At 41.4% G+C, this 19,540-nt stretch overlaps 1 protein-coding gene across 1 annotated transcript in view; it reads left to right on the plus strand.

The window, feature by feature from the left end:
• Positions 1–19,540, plus strand: part of LOC104586244 (exocyst complex component SEC5A-like) — a 146,501-nt gene that overhangs the window by 11,439 nt on the left and 115,522 nt on the right. The window contains exon 2 of the mRNA XM_010243412.3: positions 9,875–10,026. Within this exon, the coding sequence (XP_010241714.1) occupies positions 9,875–10,026 (152 nt within the window). The remainder of the gene's footprint in view (positions 1–9,874; positions 10,027–19,540) is intronic.

Here is a 19,540-nt window from a genome sequence, read left to right on the forward strand (position 1 = left end):
GGCAACGAAGGTTAGGGTTCAGGTAGCCCTAGAAGACAGTAAACCGAAGTACATAAGTAAGTTTTTTTTTACTGAGTTTCAGAGACTGCAATCAGTCAAGATAGGTTGGACCTATCTAGAAAGAGGGGCCGAACTGTGTTTAAGTTTGTTTCTAGGGTTTGACTGTTGGGCCGAACCCCCCTTCTTTAAAGGTGATTACTTTTTAGGGTTTCATATTGCCCTACGACAAGTCCCACTTGTGCGGACTGCTTGGAGAGTGCAGCGGAGCACTTACTTCAGACCTACAGTTGAAACCCTAATTTTGCTCTCGCAGCAGTGGGCCCCACAGTAGTGATTTCAGAAAATAGCATCTCAGATTGATAGACTGCCTGGTACTGTGCATGCCGATTGATTTCAGATCAGATTTGAGTTGATTTCTTGCATATACTGTGATAGGCGATTGATTTCAGATCAGATTTGGGTTGGTTTCAGATCGGATCAGATCAGATTTCAGATCAGATCAGATTTGTGTTGGTTTCGGATCAGATTCCAGACTTGCTTGTTTGACTCTGTTTTCTGGTATAGTGGCTCTAACAGTTTGTAGCCATTGAATCTTGATCAAAGATGGAGTTTAAGGGTCAGGGAGAAAGTAGTTTTGGAAACCACACTTATGGTAGTGTATCTGAAACCGGGTTTCAGATTACAACTATGAGATTTGATGGGTCAAATTATTTGGAGTGGGCTCAATTAGCCATGATGGCTATTGGAGGAAGGGGAAAACTGGGTTACCTCTTGGGAGATGTGAAAGAACCTTCTAAGGAGGACCCAACATACACCAAGTGGGTTCAAGAGAAATATTTGGTTATGGCATGGCTGTGTAATTCTATGCAGCCACATATCAGCCGGAATTACTTGTAGGCAAAGACAACCAAAGAGATATGGGGTGTTGTGAAAGAAACCTATTCCCAACCCCTTAATGTTGCCAGAGCCTATGAACTGAAGTGTGAGGTGAACAACCTTAAACAAGGAGAGAAGCCAGTTTCTGTCTACTTCTCTACCTTGAAATCCTTGTGGCATGAGATTGACCATCTAGAGACCCTTGAGTGGGAGAGTTCCAAAGATGCACAGACTCACAGAAAGCAAGTAGAGACGAATAGGGTATTTGAGTTTCTGGCTGGTTTGAATTCAGAATATGACATTGTGCGACAACAGATATTGACAAGAGATAGTGTGACCCTTTCTCAAGCATACTCCCTGGTGCATAGTGAAGAGACCAGGAGGAAAGTCATGATGCAGCCTCAGCCCTCTTTCCCAGCCTTGACAGCTATTAAACCTAAGCCAGGGGGTGACTCAGAAAGGGACCGGAAGAAGGAAGATAAACGGGATCTGGTATGTGAACATTGCAAGAAACCCAAGCACACAAAAGATGCTTGTTGGAAGCTACATCCTCACTTGGTCCCAGCAAAACTAAGAAATAAGAAGGGTAATGCTCATATGGCAGTGAACACTGATTCAACATCCTCATCAGGCACATCCCTAGAGACTTTAGCTGCTGTTCGGGCTGCCCTCATACAGTTGGAAAAGGAAGTTGGGAGTTCAGCTCAGCCATCTCAGTCACCATTAGCTCCTGCCACATCTGCATTTGCACATTCAGGTACTCGAGCCTCAGCTTACCATGCTTCAGCTCCAGGTAATACTGATCACTGTTGGGTAATAGATTCAGGTGCATCTGACCATATGACTAGCTTGCCATCTTTGTTCACTTCCTATCACTTGTCCTTTGGCCGAGATAGAGTATCCATTGCTGATGGCTCTCTTGTTCCCATTTTGGGCAAGGGGGACATCAAGCTATCCGATACTATCTCTTTATCTTCTGTCTTGCATGTTCCTAAGCTTGATACTAACCTGCTTTCAGTTAGTAGTATTACTAAACACATGAACTGTTCAGTAACCTTTTTCCCTAACCGATGTGTTTTTCAGGATTTGGAGACGAGGAAGGTGAGTGGGACTGGCCGTGAGACGAACGAGATCTATCTGCTTGAAGAGAGTTCTCGTCGGGAGGAGTCAGTGGATAAGAAGTCTTTTGTTTCCCAGTCTGTGAGTTCGGTTATGCTTTGGCATAATCGATTAGGTCATTTGTCTTTTTAGTCTTTGAAGAGTCTGTTTCCTGCTTTATTTGAGTCTGTTGAATTATCAAAGTTGAGGTGTGAGAGTTGTGAGTTTGCCAAACATTGTAGAACCTCTTATTCTTTAAGTAATAAAAGGGGTAATTCCTCTTTTGATATTGTGCATACTGATGTTTGGGGGCCATATCATATCTCTTCTATGGGTGGGTACAGATATTTTCTACTGTTTGTTGATGACCATACCCGTTTTTCTTGGGTCTATCTTATGCGTTCTCGGGATGAGGTTCCTGCGCTGACCCAAAACTTCCATTAGATGGTTCTCACTCAGTTTGGGACCAAAATCAAAGTCCTTAGATATGATAATGCAAAGGAATACTTTGCTCAGCCATTGACCTCCTACCTTCTTAGCCATGGAGTTATTCACCAGAGCACTTGCCCTTATACACCACAGCAGAACGGCGTTGCCGAAAGGAAGAATAGGCATATCTTGGAGGTGGCTAGAAGCATTATGTTTACCTCTAATGTACCTATTTGCTTCTGGGGTGATGCTATCCTCACGGCAGTTTATCTCATTAATCGAGTTCCTTCCCGGGTTTTTGATATGAGAACCCCCTTTTCCCTTCTATACCCAGACAAGGAGTTGTTCATTGTTCCCCTTAAAACCTTTGGTTGTACCTGTTTCGTTCAGCTTCTCGGGCCTCATCATTCCAAGTTTGAACCTAAGGCCTCAAAATGCATTTTCCTTGGTTATGCACAAACTCAAATGGGTTATTGCTGCTATGATCCGGTTTCAGGGAAACGTTTTCTCAATGGATGTCACCTTCTTTGAGGAGACACCCTATTATCCTAGGGTTTCTCCTCAGGGGGAGAGCAGTGAGAGTGGGGTTGCTTTGAGTTTCTTTCCTCAGGGGGAGAGCAGTGAGAGTGGAAGTGGGGCTGGTAGAAGTGGGGCTGTTCCTTTACCTATTCCATTGGGTAATGAAGGTTGTAGTGGTGAGGGTGGTCAGAGGGAGCCGGAGTTGAGAGTCTATCACAGGCGATGCAGGCAGGTTGATCCTAGTCTTCAGCAGTCCCGGCCAGCTCCAGTTCCTTCTGCAGCTCCAGATCCAGAGCCTACTGAGATACCTCTCACTGTTGCCACTTCCCCTCCTGTGGATGACCTTGATCTCCCTATTGCTATTCGCAAAGGGAAACGACATTGCACCACTTCTACAGCTCACAGCATCTCACAGTTCTTATCCTATGATCGTCTGTCACCATCTTACCGGTCCTATCTCACTTCCATTGCCGATGTCCCTATTCCAAGAACAATGCAAGAAGCCTTATCAGTTCCAGAATGGAAAGATGCAATGCAAGTCGAAATGGATGCCCTGTTGAAGAATAATACTTGGGCATTGGTTGACCCACCAAAAGGAAAGAAACCGGTGGGATGCAGATGGGTGTTCACTGTGAAGCATAATGCTGATGGCTCTATTGAAAGGTACAAAGCCCGACTGGTTGCAAAAGAGTTCACTCAGACTTATGGTATAGACTACTTGGAGACCTTTGCCCCAGTAGCCAAGATGACCACCATCCGAGTTCTGTTATCCCTTGCAGCAAATCATTCTTGGCCCCTGTTTAAGATGGATGTTAAAAATGCCTTTCTGAATGGAGACTTACAAGAAGAGGTTTACATGCAGTTGCCTCCTGGATTCTATGATACAGAGACAGGTAAGAAGGTTTGCCGATTGAACAAGGCATTGTATGGTTTGAAGCAGTCACCTAGAGCCTGGTTTGATAGGTTCAGATTAGCCCTTGGAAAGTTTGGTTATGTACAGGCCCAGTCAGATCATACACTATTCATCAAGAGGGTGGAGTCCTCTCTGACACTACTAGCAGTATATGTTGATGATATTGTGGTGACAGGAAATGACAGTCATGAGATTGAGTCCCTCAAACAGCTCCTTCATCAAGAGTTTGAGGTGAAAGACCTTGGTGCACTACGGTACTTTTTGGGTATTGAGGTTGCTAGATCCAAGCAGGGGATTTTTATCTCTCAGAGAAAATATGTTCTAGATCTGTTGGCGGAAATTGGAAAGTTGGGTGTTAAGTCGGCTGATACACCCATCGAACAAAATCACAAGATTAGTGCAGAGGGTGGGGAGCCTCTTGAAGACAAAGTTATGTTCCAACGGTTGGTTGGAAAGCTTCTATATCTCTGCCTCACTCGGCCAGATATCAGCTATGCAGTTAGTGTTGTTAGCCAGTACATGCACTCCCCTAGAACTTCTCATCTTCTTGCGGTAGAGAGAATACTAACATATTTGAAGAGATGCCCGGGTAGAGGTATATTGCTCAAGAACAATAATCACATGAGGGTGGAAGTCTATACAGATGCCGATTGGGCTGGAAGTGTTGATGATAGAAGGTCTACCTCTGGATATTGTGCCCTGGTGGGAGGTAACCTTGTCTCTTGGAGGAGTAAGAAGCAGAGTGTTCTTTCCCGCTCCAGTGCTGAAGCGGAATACAGGTCAATGGCTAATGGAGTGGCTGGAATCTTATGGCTGAGGTCACTACTTGAAGAGTTGGGTATTGACTATGAAAAGCCCTTAATGCTGTATTGTGATAATCAGGTAGCTATTAATATAGCCCACAACCCAGTGCAGCATGACATAACTAAACATATCGAAGTTGATCGACATTTTGTGCGAGAAAGGGTCACATCACAAGAAGTGTGTCTTCCGTACATCACATCTAATATGCAGCTCGCGGATATCCTCACCAAGGCTGTACCTAGGAAGAAGTTAGAGACAGACCTATCCAAGTTGGGAATGATAGATATCTACTCCCAACTTGAGGGGGAGTGTAGAGAACACTGATGTGGGCCCCACTGCAGTGGTCCCCACTGTGTTCATAGGACAGCAGTGTAGTTATTTGTTTCAGTTATAGCAGTGTCAGTTTGAGTCAGTTTGTTAATTCAATTGTTATTTATTTTAGCTTTTATTTACTTCATTTATTATGTAAGTACTAAGGGCAGATGTGTCCTTTCCATTATGTACTAAACATAACCTATAAATATTAAGAGTGGCGGCGGCAGATTAGTTTAGAATCTGTCCCTCCTTTCAACAACTTGTGTTCTCTTGTTTCTCTTCTATTCTCTCTCCTTTCTCTCACTTTTCTTCTGTTTTGCAAACCTAAAACCTATTAGGATTCAAGACTGATTACAGTCTTGATCTTCTACCGAGTGAAATGGTGTAATTGGATCTTGGGGTGTATTGAGAATTGCTTCTATTCAATATCGGTGAATGGAATAGTAGTGGATCATTTTCTGGCTCTAAGGGGAATTAGACAAGGCGACCCTCCCTCTCCCTTTTTACCTTGATTGCAGATGTGTTGGGGAGACTTATAGAGAGAGTAGATTCCAAAAACCTAGTGAAAGGATGGAGGGTTGAAAGAGATGGAGTGCCTATCAGTCACTTACAATTTGCTAATGATACAATTTTGTTCTGTGATGGGGACGAGGTGGGGTGGGTTTGGAACTTGAAGATGGTAGTGCAAATTTTTGAGAAAATGTCAAATCTGAAGGTGAATTTTGATAAGAGTTGTGTAGTGGGGATTAACATCGGAAAGTGCTATGAGAGGAAGGGCTGAAATTTTGGGGTGTGAGGTGTCACAATGGCCCTTAAAGTATTTGGGTTGCCTCTTGGGGATAATCCGGGGAATAACAACTTTTGGAGCCTAGTAGTTGACAAATTCACCAAAAGGTTGGCTTCTTGGAAGAAGAATTATTTATCCTTGGGGGGGGGGGGGCGTAGAATCACTTTGATTAAGTCCACTTTGGCTAGCTTGCTAGTGTATTGTCTATCTGTGTTTAGGATCCCTGAGGGTGTAAGTAAAAGTTTAGAGAAGATGACGAGGGACTTCTTGTGGGAGTTGGGGGAGGACAGGAAAGACCATAGGGTGAATTGGGAGATTGCCTCTAGAAGTAAGGAGAATGGTGGCTTGGGGCTAGGAAACATCAGGAAGAGAAATGAAGCTCTTTTAGGAAAGTGGTTATGGAGGTTATTAGAGGACAGAGATAAGTTATGGGCTAAGGTGATACTAAGCATACATGGGCTTGCTAATGATGGGTGGGGCACTGGACTGGTGGCAAGGACTACTAGAGCCTCTCCCTGGAGATCCATACATGCCATTCTCCCTTCTTTCTTGCAGCGCATCTGGTATGATTTTTGCTCAGGTAACCAGGTGAAGTTTTGGGAAACCTTTGGGTGGGAGAAGTTCCATTAAAAGATAAGTTTCCATCCTTATTCTCCCTTTCTCAATTTAAAGGGGAACCTGCCTCTTCCTTTCTGGTCCCTTCTGACTCTACCTATGGTTTTGACTGGGATTTGGGCTTTAGAAGAGGCCTTGGGGACTCGGAACTTGAGGATGCTCTAGAGTTAGTTCAAATTCTGAATGGGGTGGTTTTAGATCCATCAAAAAGGGATAATAGGATTTGGACTTTAACCCCTTCTGGCTTCTTTTCTTGCGCCTCCTTTAAGTCTTTGGTGTTCTCCACTAGAAGTAGCTTTCAAAATTTCCCAGTAAAGGAAGTCTGGGGTAAACCGATACCTTTGAGGATTGGATCTTTTTGTTGGGAAGCCTTCTTGGAAAGATGTAATACCTGTGATTTAATAGGTGCTTTTTTCAATTTTAATGAAATATCTTTTTTTTACTATAAAAAAATATATCTGATCCCTTGTGTTGAGTCTATAGCTAGAGTTATTGTAATGGAAAATTACAAGACCTGATGCGACAATTAAGGCTTAATTTAGTGAATTCTAATTGTACCTAGGTACTTTCCTCCCTTGCTCTCTCTTATTTATTTGTTTTTTTTTTTTAAATTTTTTTGGTATCTCTCTCTCTCTCTCTCTCACACACACACACACACACACACACACACACACACACACACACATTTCTTCTTCTAAATTATCCATCCCCTTGCTGTTTGTTTTTACAACAAGAATTCTCTTTCTTCCTATCATTCTCATAGTCTTAAGTAGACAACAAGCTGTCACCTATAGTTGTCATCCTTAATCACCTAAATTACCTTTTAGCCTAGAAAACCCACCACCAAACCTGAAAGTTGTAGGACTTCTTACCCATCCACCATCACTTTCCTGATGTAAATGTCATGGACCTTCAGGAAGAGATTGGTATCTTAGGATCCAAACCTGTGAGACTTCAAAGGATCCTTATGTTACAATTGAAGTAGAACAGGGTGCGCTATTTGGTGATCTAAGCTGGAACAAATGGCTACTTGGAAAATTAACTTGTCACACTTTGACACACTGACATTACTTTTGCAGGTGGATTATAGTCAATTATGCATTCTCCTGTTTACCATATCTAGAGGTAATTTGCAAAATCCTTAGGTATTTGAAAGGTACTTTGAAGGAATGGACTTTGATGTTAGACATCGGACTAGTTATGTCTTATTGGTTTCTTTGATGCTGATTTAGCAGGTGATCACACATATTAGGAGGTCCACATTTGGATATTGTGTGTTTATTGCTGGAAATCTAGTCACATGATGAAGTAAAAAGTAGATTATTGGTTTTAAACTCAGTGCTGAAGCTATGGGGCCATGGTTCATGTTATAATTTAGATGATGTGAGCAAAATCCTTACTAGTTACTACAAGAGATTGGATTTGTTCTGCTGATGCTATGCATCAGCATTGGGTAGCCAAATGTTAGGTCTGTATCCAGTCCACCCCTTCCAAGACCTATATAGCTGGGACCAACATTGGGTAATGGCCTTTTCTGATTCTATGCATGTGTGTTGTAAGAAATCCTGTTTTTTTCATAAGGGGACTGAGCACATAGAAGATGAGCATCATTTTACTTGGGAAATGGTACTTAAAAGGAAAATTATCCCTTCATATGTGAAGACTGGTGAACAGCTTGGTATTGTATTTACTAAAGCTTTGAGTAAGAGTATTTTCTCAATTATGTGTAGCAAGCTGGGCATATATGGCTTTTTACATTCCAGCTTGAGGGGGACTTTTAGTAGTCAAGGAGTGATTATACTGCAGAGGTCAGTTCTTATATTATTTATTTATCAGTACTGGTCAACCTAGTGGTATAAATAATGAGGGGTAAATTTGTGTCCATGACTTCATTATAGAAATAAAGTGGACAAGATTGTCCCACAAGTTGGCTAGGGCGGCTGTCAATGGGTTGGTTCTACCTGGAAGACCCGAGTTGACTGAACTGATTATATCAGTTCTGGTTCTCTGATTTTGTCCTGATTAATAATTTGATTGGTTTTGGTTTTGCTTGTTCCAAGCCAACTCAAAGCTGAATTGATTAATTTGTTAATAATATATAAATATGCCCTAGTTTTTTTTTTTGTAAATTTTCTAATATTTTGAGTAAAATTGTAAATTTGACAAGTAATATATAAGATAATTTTGATTAAAAAACATTTGATTTATTAAGTATATAAATAATTTATTATTTTACTGTCATTTTTATTAAGATTATATTATCAAAAACCAAGTTTTAGGTTGTTATTTATTTAAATATTTATAGCTGTTAGTATAATCAGGTCTAATCAGGTCAGACTCTATCATCCTGATTATTAATCAGGACGGTTCTTGGTCTATGGTTTTGTCCCGAATAATAATCAGGACTGTACTGGTACAGGCTGTCCCAAACCCGACCCAACCCATTGACAGCCCTAAGATTGGCTGAAGCCACTGGACCAATTCTCTCTCTCTCTCTCTCTCTCTCTCTCTTTCTCTTCCCCATTCTCTTTCCTCTTCTCTTCTGTTTTTTTCTCATAAGTGATACTGGCGAATTCCATATATTTGTGCTTATACTATGTTCTTCCTTTTGCGTTGGACTCTAGAGCATCATCCACCTCTAGAAGGAACTTTGAGGGGCTGTTTCTTTGTGATTTTTATATTTCTTGTATTGTTTTCTTTATTTTTTCTATTGGAGGCTACCTTTATCTTCTCTTGTTTAATGTTTCATACTTCTATATTAATAAATTCTATTTTCTTCTTGATCTCCCCTTTCTCAAACACATGTAAGAAAAAAAAAGAAGATTGTATTGAAGTAAGGGTAGTATGGAAATGATAAATGTCTCTTCAAGGGACGATTTAGATGAAATTTGGTTGTTGTTCAGTCAACAGCAGGATCTAGATGGTGGCATGTGTTTAAAAAATGAGTTTCCATTTCATATCAAATTTAAGGGTTTCAAGCATTCAGATGAGTCAAGATGTTGTCTTGCTTGCAAGAGGTCTCTTTCTTGAATATTTTTTTTTTTTTCATATTGATTGGCGTTGAAGGAGGTTATCTTACTATTCTTTAGCAAGTAGCACCATTACTGGAATTAAGCTTTTGGCATGATAGTAAAGATGTAGGACTTGTATTTACCTTCTCTTTCCTGTCATGTGCATTATGAGGCAAATGAGTAGTAGGAATGTTAAGGAACATGTTTCCATAATTCATGTTGGTCTGGAATAATGTGTTTTCATTTTGACTCTACCTTTTTTATTCTTTTGTTGCAGGTTTATTAATTCTTGCATTACTGCATTAGGTAGCAGTTTGTTGGAAAAAAGATTAAGTAATAGGGCTTGAAACCAACACCTATGTATTAAACTTAATATTATCCTTTATCCTTCATGCAGTATCTATTTGTGTGAGATATTGTAAATACTCTTTTATTCTTCTATACTCTCCCTTTGTTTTATTTAACTATGTAAAGATGAAATATGATGTCATTATGCCCTTATGACAGCTTGCCCGTAGGGTTCGCGAGATGCGAGAGACAAGAGCAATCCCAATAGTTAAGAACTTAGAGAGAAAGGGATCAGCAATGGGACGAAAAGCACTTAACAGTTTACAGTCCTTCCCTCGAGGCATGGAATGTATAGATCCTCTTGGACTTGGGTAAACTTTTCTTCTGTTTCTAATACCTGTCATATATTACTTGCTCACTAACGGCTTCAGGTGAAGTTTCTTTGCTCTTTTTTTTGTGTAATTCTTAGAAGCTCTCAGATCATCATGAAAAGAAAAACACTGATTAATGTTTGTGTTATCATTGCATGCATTACATGAAAATGAAAAGGGTGTTTGATGAGTTTCATAGAAGAGGGAAATTTGAAGGAGTGGAATCACCTAACCATTGGTGTAATTGAGGAAAGTAAAAATGTACTGAATCAACTAGAAGCTTTGGAGAAGAAAGAAGCAAAACAGGTAGGAGTTTGGAGGAGGAGGAAATAAAGAGAAGAGTGGAATTGGAGGCTGAATTGGAAGTTTATTAAGAAGAGAGGAAATTTTCTGGAGACAAAAGTCGAGATGTAAATGGCTAAAAGAAGGGGATGGGAATAGTAAATTTTTTCATTCTTTGGCCAATGGGAGGATGACAAGAATAGGGTTTCCAGATTGGTGGTCAATGGGGTGGAGTTACGGGGGAGAGATGCTTTGGTGGAGTCAATAACTTCACACTTTAGAACACTCTTTGCCCCTGAGCTACAAAGAAAACTAGTGCTAGAAGGTCTACACTGGAATAGAATCCCCCAAGATGTAGCAGCTAAACTAGAGTAACCATTCTCATTGGAGGATATAAGGAGGTCTTGGAGAGCTGGGAGAGCACCGACCATCTTTTGCTTCACTATTCTTTTCCTTCCTTTGTGTGGCAAAGTTTCCTAGCCTTGGAAGGCAAAGCTTGGGTGGCCCCAGCTGAGGTTTCAGACCTGTTAAACCCAAATTGGATGAGAACTTCTACGGGGAGGCAGAAAGTTCTTTGGTAGTGTGTTAGAGGAGCTGTCCTTTGGGGCTTGTGGAGTGAGAGGAATGCGAAAATTTTTGAAGAAAAATATAAATCCCCAGAGGAGATCTGTGAACTTCTTTTGATTAGGGTGGCTCATTGGGCTTCAGTTTGTTCAGAGATGTTTCAGTGAATGATTTGCTTAGAAATTGGCAAGCTGTGGATAGCTCCTATATCTCAGGACCTCCAAGAATGACTGAATGGGGTCCTCCATCAGTTGGAATGCTAAAACTGAATTTTGATGGGTGCTGTCTGGGAAATCCCGGAGAGTCAGGAGTTGGGGGAGTTGTAAGAGATGAAAGTGGCTGCATTCTCCTCAGTTTCTCAGGTCCAATTGGACATGGGAATTCTCTTAGGGCTGAGCTGTTGGTAGTAATTCAAGGGATGGAGCTATGAAAGCTAAAAGGTTGGAAAGAAGTGGACATTGAAGGGGATTTCCGAATGGTTATCTCTTGGCTGAAGAAGAGAGAAGATTCTCCTTGGAGGATGAGGCCACTGGTATGACAGACACTTTCTGGGGGATTCCCTGAATATCTTGTTCATGTGGATTCCTAGAATTTCTAATTCTTTGGTTGACTCACTGGCTAGATTGGGTGTGTGCAAGGATCATCTCGAGTGGGGTTGCCCCGGACCAGGCTGTAATCTGTAATATTTTGCATTACTGTTTTTGTTTCTCTGCTGCTTCTTCTCTTCCCTCTGTAAGAAGCAGCTGTGTTTGTTGGGGCTTGCCTTTGGCAGCCAGATTTGTTGTATCTTGATTCTTTCAGTTTATCATTAATGAAATTCTTCTGTTACTTATAAAAAAAATCAGAGTTTACATGATTGAATATGTTTTATATGTTATACTTGATTTTATTTTTAAATTTTCATTTTAAATATGTTTTACATGTTATGTTTATGTATTTTAATTTGAGATAATAGTTTTTTTAAAGCATTTATTTTAAAATTTATGTTAATATTTTTAATTAAAATACTGATGATTCTTTATTTCAGATTTATTGCTGACTTGTCATCCTTCATTGCAGAGTTTGTGTTTTGCTTCCATCTCTTTCATTTGATGCCACCATTGATTGTGATGTATGTCATCTTAGCAAACCTCATCACATTCCATTTCCTCCTTGGAGCATTGTTCGTGTGTCCAAACCATTCCAGTTAGTTCATTCTGATATTTGGAATCTGTGTCCAGTCGTGTCATATTTGGGTTTCAAATATTTTGTCACTTTTGTAAACGCCTTTTCTAGAGTCACTTGGTTGTATTTGTTGAAGGACAGATCAGAGTTATTTTTTGTATTCAAGTCATCTTTTATGGAAATAAAAATCCTGTTTGGCTCAAGGTTCAAAATTTCATTACGGCCGATACATATCGTATCAGTGGGTCACCAATACGTGAAATGTAAGGAGTTTCGGGGTACGACCTGTTTCAGGGGGTAACCAGGCCTTTAACTGACCCCTTGAATTGAAAAAAAAACTAAAAAATATAAAAGTGGGTCGATACAAAGTCCGATACACCCAATTTGGCGTATCGGACTGTATCGAAACTCTGAACCTTGGTTTGGCTTCAATATTTGTGTTTTGCAATCTGATAATGCAAAATAATATTTGTCTTCTCTTTTTTTTTCCCAATTTTCTTGATGAACATGGGAGCCCACATCAAACATCATGTGTTTCCACACCTCAACAGAATGGTGGCTGAACATAAAAATCGTAATTTGTTGGAAATTGCACGAGCATTACTAATTCAGATGAATGTTCCTAAAATCTATTGGAGAGATGCTATTCTCACAACTTGTTATCTTATCAATGGGATGCCATTCTCTGTGTTGCGTAATTAGATTTCTTACTCTGTTCTCTTTCCTAACTCACCTCTATTTCCTCTTGAACCCCGGGTTGTTAAATGTGTTTTCTTGGGTTACTCTAGAACAAAAAAGGGCTACAAATGCTACAATCCTTTGCTTTGTGTTAAATGAGTGTGGCCCATACGTCTATGGCATAGGTGCCAAACATTATTACAAGAGGTAGAAGAAAAACTAGAAGTAGTAGACAACAAACAAGAGTCTAATGAAGCTCGCTTATTTTCAAATTCTAGGGCAAACAGTCTCCCAAGCCTATGCCACTTCTCCTTCAGCTCCCCAGTGTGCTGGTCCAGTATAAAACAACCGTCATGAGTAAACAAAACATTATTACCAATTTATCATCATCAACAAGTTGTCCAACAGTAGTCAACTTAGGTGCAAAAAAGGTTTTGGGAAGATGTAAGGGTGTAGACTCAGACGTGGATAGAAATAAATCATCACACCCACATAGAAGAAGAGAATCACCATTAGCAGTTGTTAGCGTAGGGGTATTTCTGTCCTTATACCCAGATTAAGGTTGCTGATCTGTAATGTTGTGTTAGAACCAGTGCTCCTTCCTTAAATAAGGGCACATATGTCTTTTCAATTATTTTAATAATAAAAAGCACTGTCTGGCCGAATGGGAGTTATGTTCTTGAGACTTCCAGTTCGAACCAAACTTTCTCCTTTTCTCTTTCTCTCTTTCTCTCTTTCTTCCACCTTTCTACCTCTTTCTACATAATCGATCTCAAGCAAATAGAACTCCAAGGCAGGCCGAATCATAACATGGTATCAGAGCCACTTGAATCTGCTTAGATTTCTGTCTGCCTAGATTTCTATTCTCTGCGCACCTTATCTAGGGTTTCTCTTGATTTTTCTGCATTCAGCTAGAGATAAGGGAAAGGGCTGAAAAGGAGTGATCGCCCTTTTCCCTTGGAAGTTTCTATGCCTCCAGTCGGGTCTTGTGTGGTCGGTTGCTGTGGTTTCTAAGATCGCCCTCCCCTAATCGATGAAGAATAGAGGGCCGATCTGTGTGGTGCAGTGCCTGCCTTGTGTGGACTGATTTCCTGCTCGTGTGGTTGTTCCTTTAGTGATAAGGTAAGAGATTTCTGTGCATGATATCTGTTATGGATCAAATAGGAAGTGTGTTTCAGATCATATGCTGGGGTTTTAGACAGTAGCGTGCTAGGGTTTATGCTGTTTTTGTGTATTTTGAAGCAAGAGTTGTGATCATATAGTGGTGAGATTTCAGGTAGCCGTAGGAGTAGGGTTTGTGGTGTAAAGAGCTCACTTTTCAGCAACAACAAGGGCTGAAATCAGTGTGACAAGTGTGATCTAGTCGTGTGCGGTGTGCAGAATTCAGTGGTAATAGAATTCAGCAAATGTGCAGAATTCAGTGGTAATAGAATTCAGCAAATGTGCAGAATCGGTGATAACAGAATGGGAGATAACAGTGATTGTAAACGTAATGTGATGGCGCCTACAGACTACCTGAATGTTCAGATGACCTCCATTAAACTAAATGGAGAGAATTATGTGCCTTGGGCTAAATCCGTCGAAGTCTTCCTGAAGGCAAAGAAGAAGGTAAAACACATAAGAGAGGAGAAACCCTCCACTGACTCTCACGAGTATGAAGACTGGGAGCAAGAGGATGCTCAGATCATCACATGGTTGTGGAATAGTATGGAACCCAGGATTAGTGTAAACTTCATGTTTCTTGACACTGCCAAAGATGTGTGGGACCATGCGAAGAAATTGTATTCGGGACAGGACAATACAACCAGAGTGTATCAGCTGTATCAGGAGTACTTTAATATGCAACAGGGCAATCAGAGTCTTGAGGAATACTATGCCAGCATGAGAAACATACGTAATGAGTTGAATGTCTATCACCCTCTCACTTTTGATGTCAAGATTCAACAACAACAGAGAGAACAACTTGATGTGACTAGATTTTTGGTGGGACTGAAGTCTGAATATGAACCAGCACGGGCTTAGATATTAGGAGGATCAACTCTCCCCTCTTTAGAAGAGGTATTTGCTTGACTTCGGAGGATTTCTATCGGATCTACTGAGAACTCTAATATCTTCGATAGATCTGCCTTTGCTGTATCGAGAGGCAGTGGTGCTAAAGGTGGAGCTCGGGGAGCTTAGTCTGGCCATGGTGGTAGTAGTGATCCTGTGTATGGCCGAAGTGGCAATGGTGGGCCTACTTATAATCGTGGTGGTGGTCGTACTGGGGGCAGAGATTCAGGGGGAGCCCGTGGTAGAGGACATGGCTCAGGCCCGAGGAAGTGCACTCATTGTGGTATGGATGGACATACCATTAACTATTGTTATGATCTACATGGCCCACTCTCAACCTGGGCCAATCATGCCGCGACTAGTGACTCCAGTTCCAGCTTTAGATAGGAGAATCATTCATCTGATCAGATACCTCCTACATCCACAGATGGTCTCGTGAAGGAGGTGGTGAGTGTTCCTCGTGATGAATATGAGAGGTTTATCCAATCACAATAGAACACGGCGACTTTCGCTCACTCAGGTATGGCTTGTCTGGCATCCACACCCAATCCCTGGATCATTGACTTTGGAGCCTCTGATCACATGACTGGAACTCCAGGTGTGTTTTCTTCCTTGTCTCATTGCTCAACATCACAATCTGTCACCCTTGCTAATGGTTCCACATCCTCAATTTGTGGTGTTGGTAATGTTGACCTAGACCCTGCATCCCTCTCATCAGTTTTGTATGTTCCTAAATTGCCTTTTAATCTTATGTCTGTTAGTATGCTGACCAAATCACTTAATTGCTCCATTACTTTTTGTCCTTCTATGTGTGTTTTTCAAGATCTCAAGACGGAGATGAAGATTGGTGGAGGGCATGAAGCTGGTGGACTGTATTATCTTGACGGTGGTGGCAGAACTTCAACAGCTCTCCAGTCATCCCTTTCTCCTCTCCAATGGCACTACCGATTTGGTCATCCGTCGCTAAAAGTTTTGAAGTCTTTGGTTCTGTCTTTGAGTCAACTTTCTGTTTTGGATTGTGAGTCGTGTCAGTTTGGGAAACACCATCGTGTTCCGTTTAATTCTAGGGTTGATAACCGTGTGTCAAGTCCTTTTTCTTTAATTCATTCCGATGTTTGGGGTCCTTATAAAGTGATGTCATATAATGGATATAGATATTTTGTCATTTTTGTAGATGATTTTTCAAGGATGACGTGGCTCTATCTAGTGAAAGAAAGAAGTGAATTGTTTACCATTTTTCAGAATTTTTATGCTGAGATTCGTAATCAATTTGGTACCCACATTAAAGTTTTCCGTTCTAATAATGGTTGTGAATATTTATCATCTTTTCAAGAATACCTGTACCAACACGACATTATACATCAGACCTCATGTACCTACACCCCACAACAAAACGGGGTGGCTGAAAGAAAGAATCGCCATCTTCTGGAAACAACACGATCCCTAATGCATCACATGAATGTACCTAAACCCTTTTGGAGTGATGCAGTGCTTACCTCTTTCTTTCTGATTAATCGATGCCCACGTTCATCCTTGATGGTCATTCTCCGTTTACGGTCTTGTTTCTCACTTTGTCTCCATTTCCTCTTATGCCTAGGGTATTTGGGTGTGTCTGCTTCACCCATAATCTGGGTCCCGGGAATGACAAGTTTGATGCTCGTTCTCTCAAGTGCATCTTCCTTGGCTATTCTCGGACCCAGAAAGGGTATAGGTGTTACCATCCTGGTTCTCGACGGTCCTTTGTGTGTGCTGATGTCACCTTCTTTGAGTCTACTCCGTTCTTTTTGGGGTCCGGTGATACTTCTTCCTCCTCCTCATCTCCTCCTCTTCCACTTCCCGTTGTCGACCCTCTTCCCCTTGTTCCAGTCGTGACCCAACCCTTGCCTCCGGTGCCACCACCTGTTGAACGCCTACCTATCCATCATGTGTATACACATCGCCCACGCGTACCAACTACTACTCCTCCGGCTACATCTCTATCGACAGATCCAGCACCAGACCCGCACTCAGCATCTGAGCTTGATCTCCCCATTGCCTTGCGGAAAGGTAAACGTACTTGCACCCTTCATTCTATTTCTAATTATGTTTCACTTACTCACCTTTCTGCCTCCCATCGCCAGTTTGTCACCTTGTTATCATCAGTTGTTGTCCCTAAGGATGTCCAGGAAGCCCTTGCCTCTCCAGGGTGGTGCCGAGTTATGGAAGAAGAAATCTCTGCCCTTCATCATAATCATACTTGGGACCTCATCGCTCTTCCTCCTGGGAAGCAAGCTGTTGGTTGTAAATGGGTTTATACGGTTAAGTATCTGCCTGATGGTAGTGTTGAACGCCTGAAAGCGCGATTGGTTGCAAAAGGGTACACTCAAACCTATGGTATTGACTACACAGAGACCTTCTCACTGGTTGCTAAGATAGAGTCAGTTCGTGTTGTGATCTCTCTTGCAGCCATGTATGATTGGCCGCTATATCAGCTTGATATCAAGAATGCCTTTTTGCATGGTGACTTACTCGAGGAGGTCTACATGGAGCAACTTCCAGGGTTTGTTGCTCAGGGGGAGGAGGATGGTAAGGTGTGCAGACTAAGGAAGGCTATATCTGGGCTTAAACAGTCTCCTCGATCATGGTTTGGTCGGTTCAGTGAGGTAGTAAAGAAGTTTGGTATGAAACAATGCAAAGTTGATCATTCTGTATTTAGTCATGACTCTCCGGGAGGAAAAATACTGTTGGTGGTGTATGTAGATGATATTGTTATTACCGGGAATGATAACATGGGTATTGACAGGCTGAAGACTTATCTGCAGGATCATTTTCAGACAAAGGATCTTGGTAAACTGAAATATTTCTTGGGGATAGAGGTAGCAAGATCCAAGTATGGTATTAATCTGTGCCAGAGGAAATATGTGCTTGATTTACTGGAAGAAACAGGCTTGTTGGGTGCTAAACCAACTGAAACACCTATGGACACAAATACCAGGCTAAGAAGTGATGTGGGTGAAGTGTTTGAAGACCCTGGCAGATATTGACGACTTGTGGGTATATTGTACTACCTAACCATTACTAGACCAAACATCTCATTTGCGGTTAGTATGGTAAGCCAGTTCATGTAGAAACCTCTGATTCCTCATTGGAATGCAGTTCTGAGAATTGTGAGGTATTTAAAAGGGGCTCTGGGTCGTGGTCTGATATACAAGAGTGGCGGAAAATTTGAAATAGAAGGGTATTCTGATGCTGGCTGGGCCGGTTCTATGTCTGATAGGCGGTCTACCACAGGCTATTGCACTTTCCTGGGAGGTAACCTGGTGACATGGAAAAGTAAGAAGCAGACGGTCGTGGCAAGTAATGCACAAGCAGAATATAGGGCTATGGCACACACTGCTTGTGAATTAGTGTGGCTAATGAACCTTCTACAGGAAGTAGGGTACAACATCAATACTCCAATGAAGCTCTATTGTGACAATCAGGCTGCAGTTCATATTTCCTCTAATCCGGTGTTTCATGAAAGAACCAAGCACATTGAAGTTGACTGTCACTTTGTGAGGGAGAAGGTGCTGAATGGAGAGCTAGACACTACCTATGTTAGTACAGGAAACCAGTGGGCTGACTTATTTACAAAAGGCTTGAGTCGGGGAAGAGTGGACTACATATGTAACAAGTTGGTGAGTTAGAACCAATGCTCCTTCCTTAAATAAGGGCACATATGTCTTTTCAATTATTTTAATAATAAAAAGCACTGTCTGGCCGAATGGGAGTTATGTTCTTGAGACTTCCAATTCAAACCAGACTTTCTCCTTTTCTCTTTCTCTCTTTCTCTCTTTCTTCCTCCTTTCTACCTCTTTCTACATAATCAATCTTAGACAAATAGAACTCCAAGGCAGGCCGAATCATAACGGCAGTAATAATGTGGTTAACAAAGGTGTAGGATTTAGAAGACTGACCAAAGGAAGCCCCAGTCATGTGGTTTGAGGCCCTAGAGTCAATCCACATGTGTGAAGGAGAAGAACACAAATAAGCGGACTTACCATCCAGTCCAATAGCAGAAAAAGCAGAGGAAATGGCCGAGGACATAAGCTCATGAATCTTATCTTTAGTCAAGTTTCCCTGTGAATCAGTTTTGGTGAGCTGATGAAGAGGAAGTAGTATTAGTTGGAGTTGGTTTAGCTGAGGCTTGATAAGCCTTATGTTGTCCTTTCTTGGGGGGTTTGGTTGGGCATTCCACTATAATGTGTCCCTACTGAAGGAAGGGGAAATCCATCATATGGATGGCCGAACCATGCTGGATGGTAGGGCAAAATTTCAAAAGTTTTCTTTTACCCTTTCAGGAACCGCATTCCCAGTTTAGAAAAACTGCATTTTTCAAGGATTGTTCTTGCACCGAATCGGACCAGATCTGAAACCCAAAGAAAGGGAGAAGAATACCTGATATGGATTCCACACGAGTAGTTTCCAAAGTTGGTGTTTACGCCCAAAGAAGGTACCAAAACCAGCTTCCACTGAAGATGGCACAACTTAGGGTGAAGTTGGTTGAACAACGTAGTCCTTCAGTAAGAACGCAATCCAACAGCTTGGATCGAGCAAGGGAGATGAGAACGAAATTAATCTGATTTTTCTTGCAAAAATCAAAAACCAAGACTGGTCAAGATCAGCCACCAAGTGGAGAACGAACTAGGGTTAGGGCGGCAAGAGCAGAAAGAGAGAACCCCAATTTTATTAATATTTTATTTTATTCATCAAAAAAAGAGCAGAAAGAGAGAATAAGAGTAGAAGTGTGTAATCTGGA

Source organism: Nelumbo nucifera, chromosome 1, assembly GCF_055504915.1.
Source record: "Nelumbo nucifera cultivar China Antique chromosome 1, China Antique-T2T, whole genome shotgun sequence".
NCBI classification, from domain to species: Eukaryota; Viridiplantae; Streptophyta; class Magnoliopsida; order Proteales; family Nelumbonaceae; genus Nelumbo; species Nelumbo nucifera.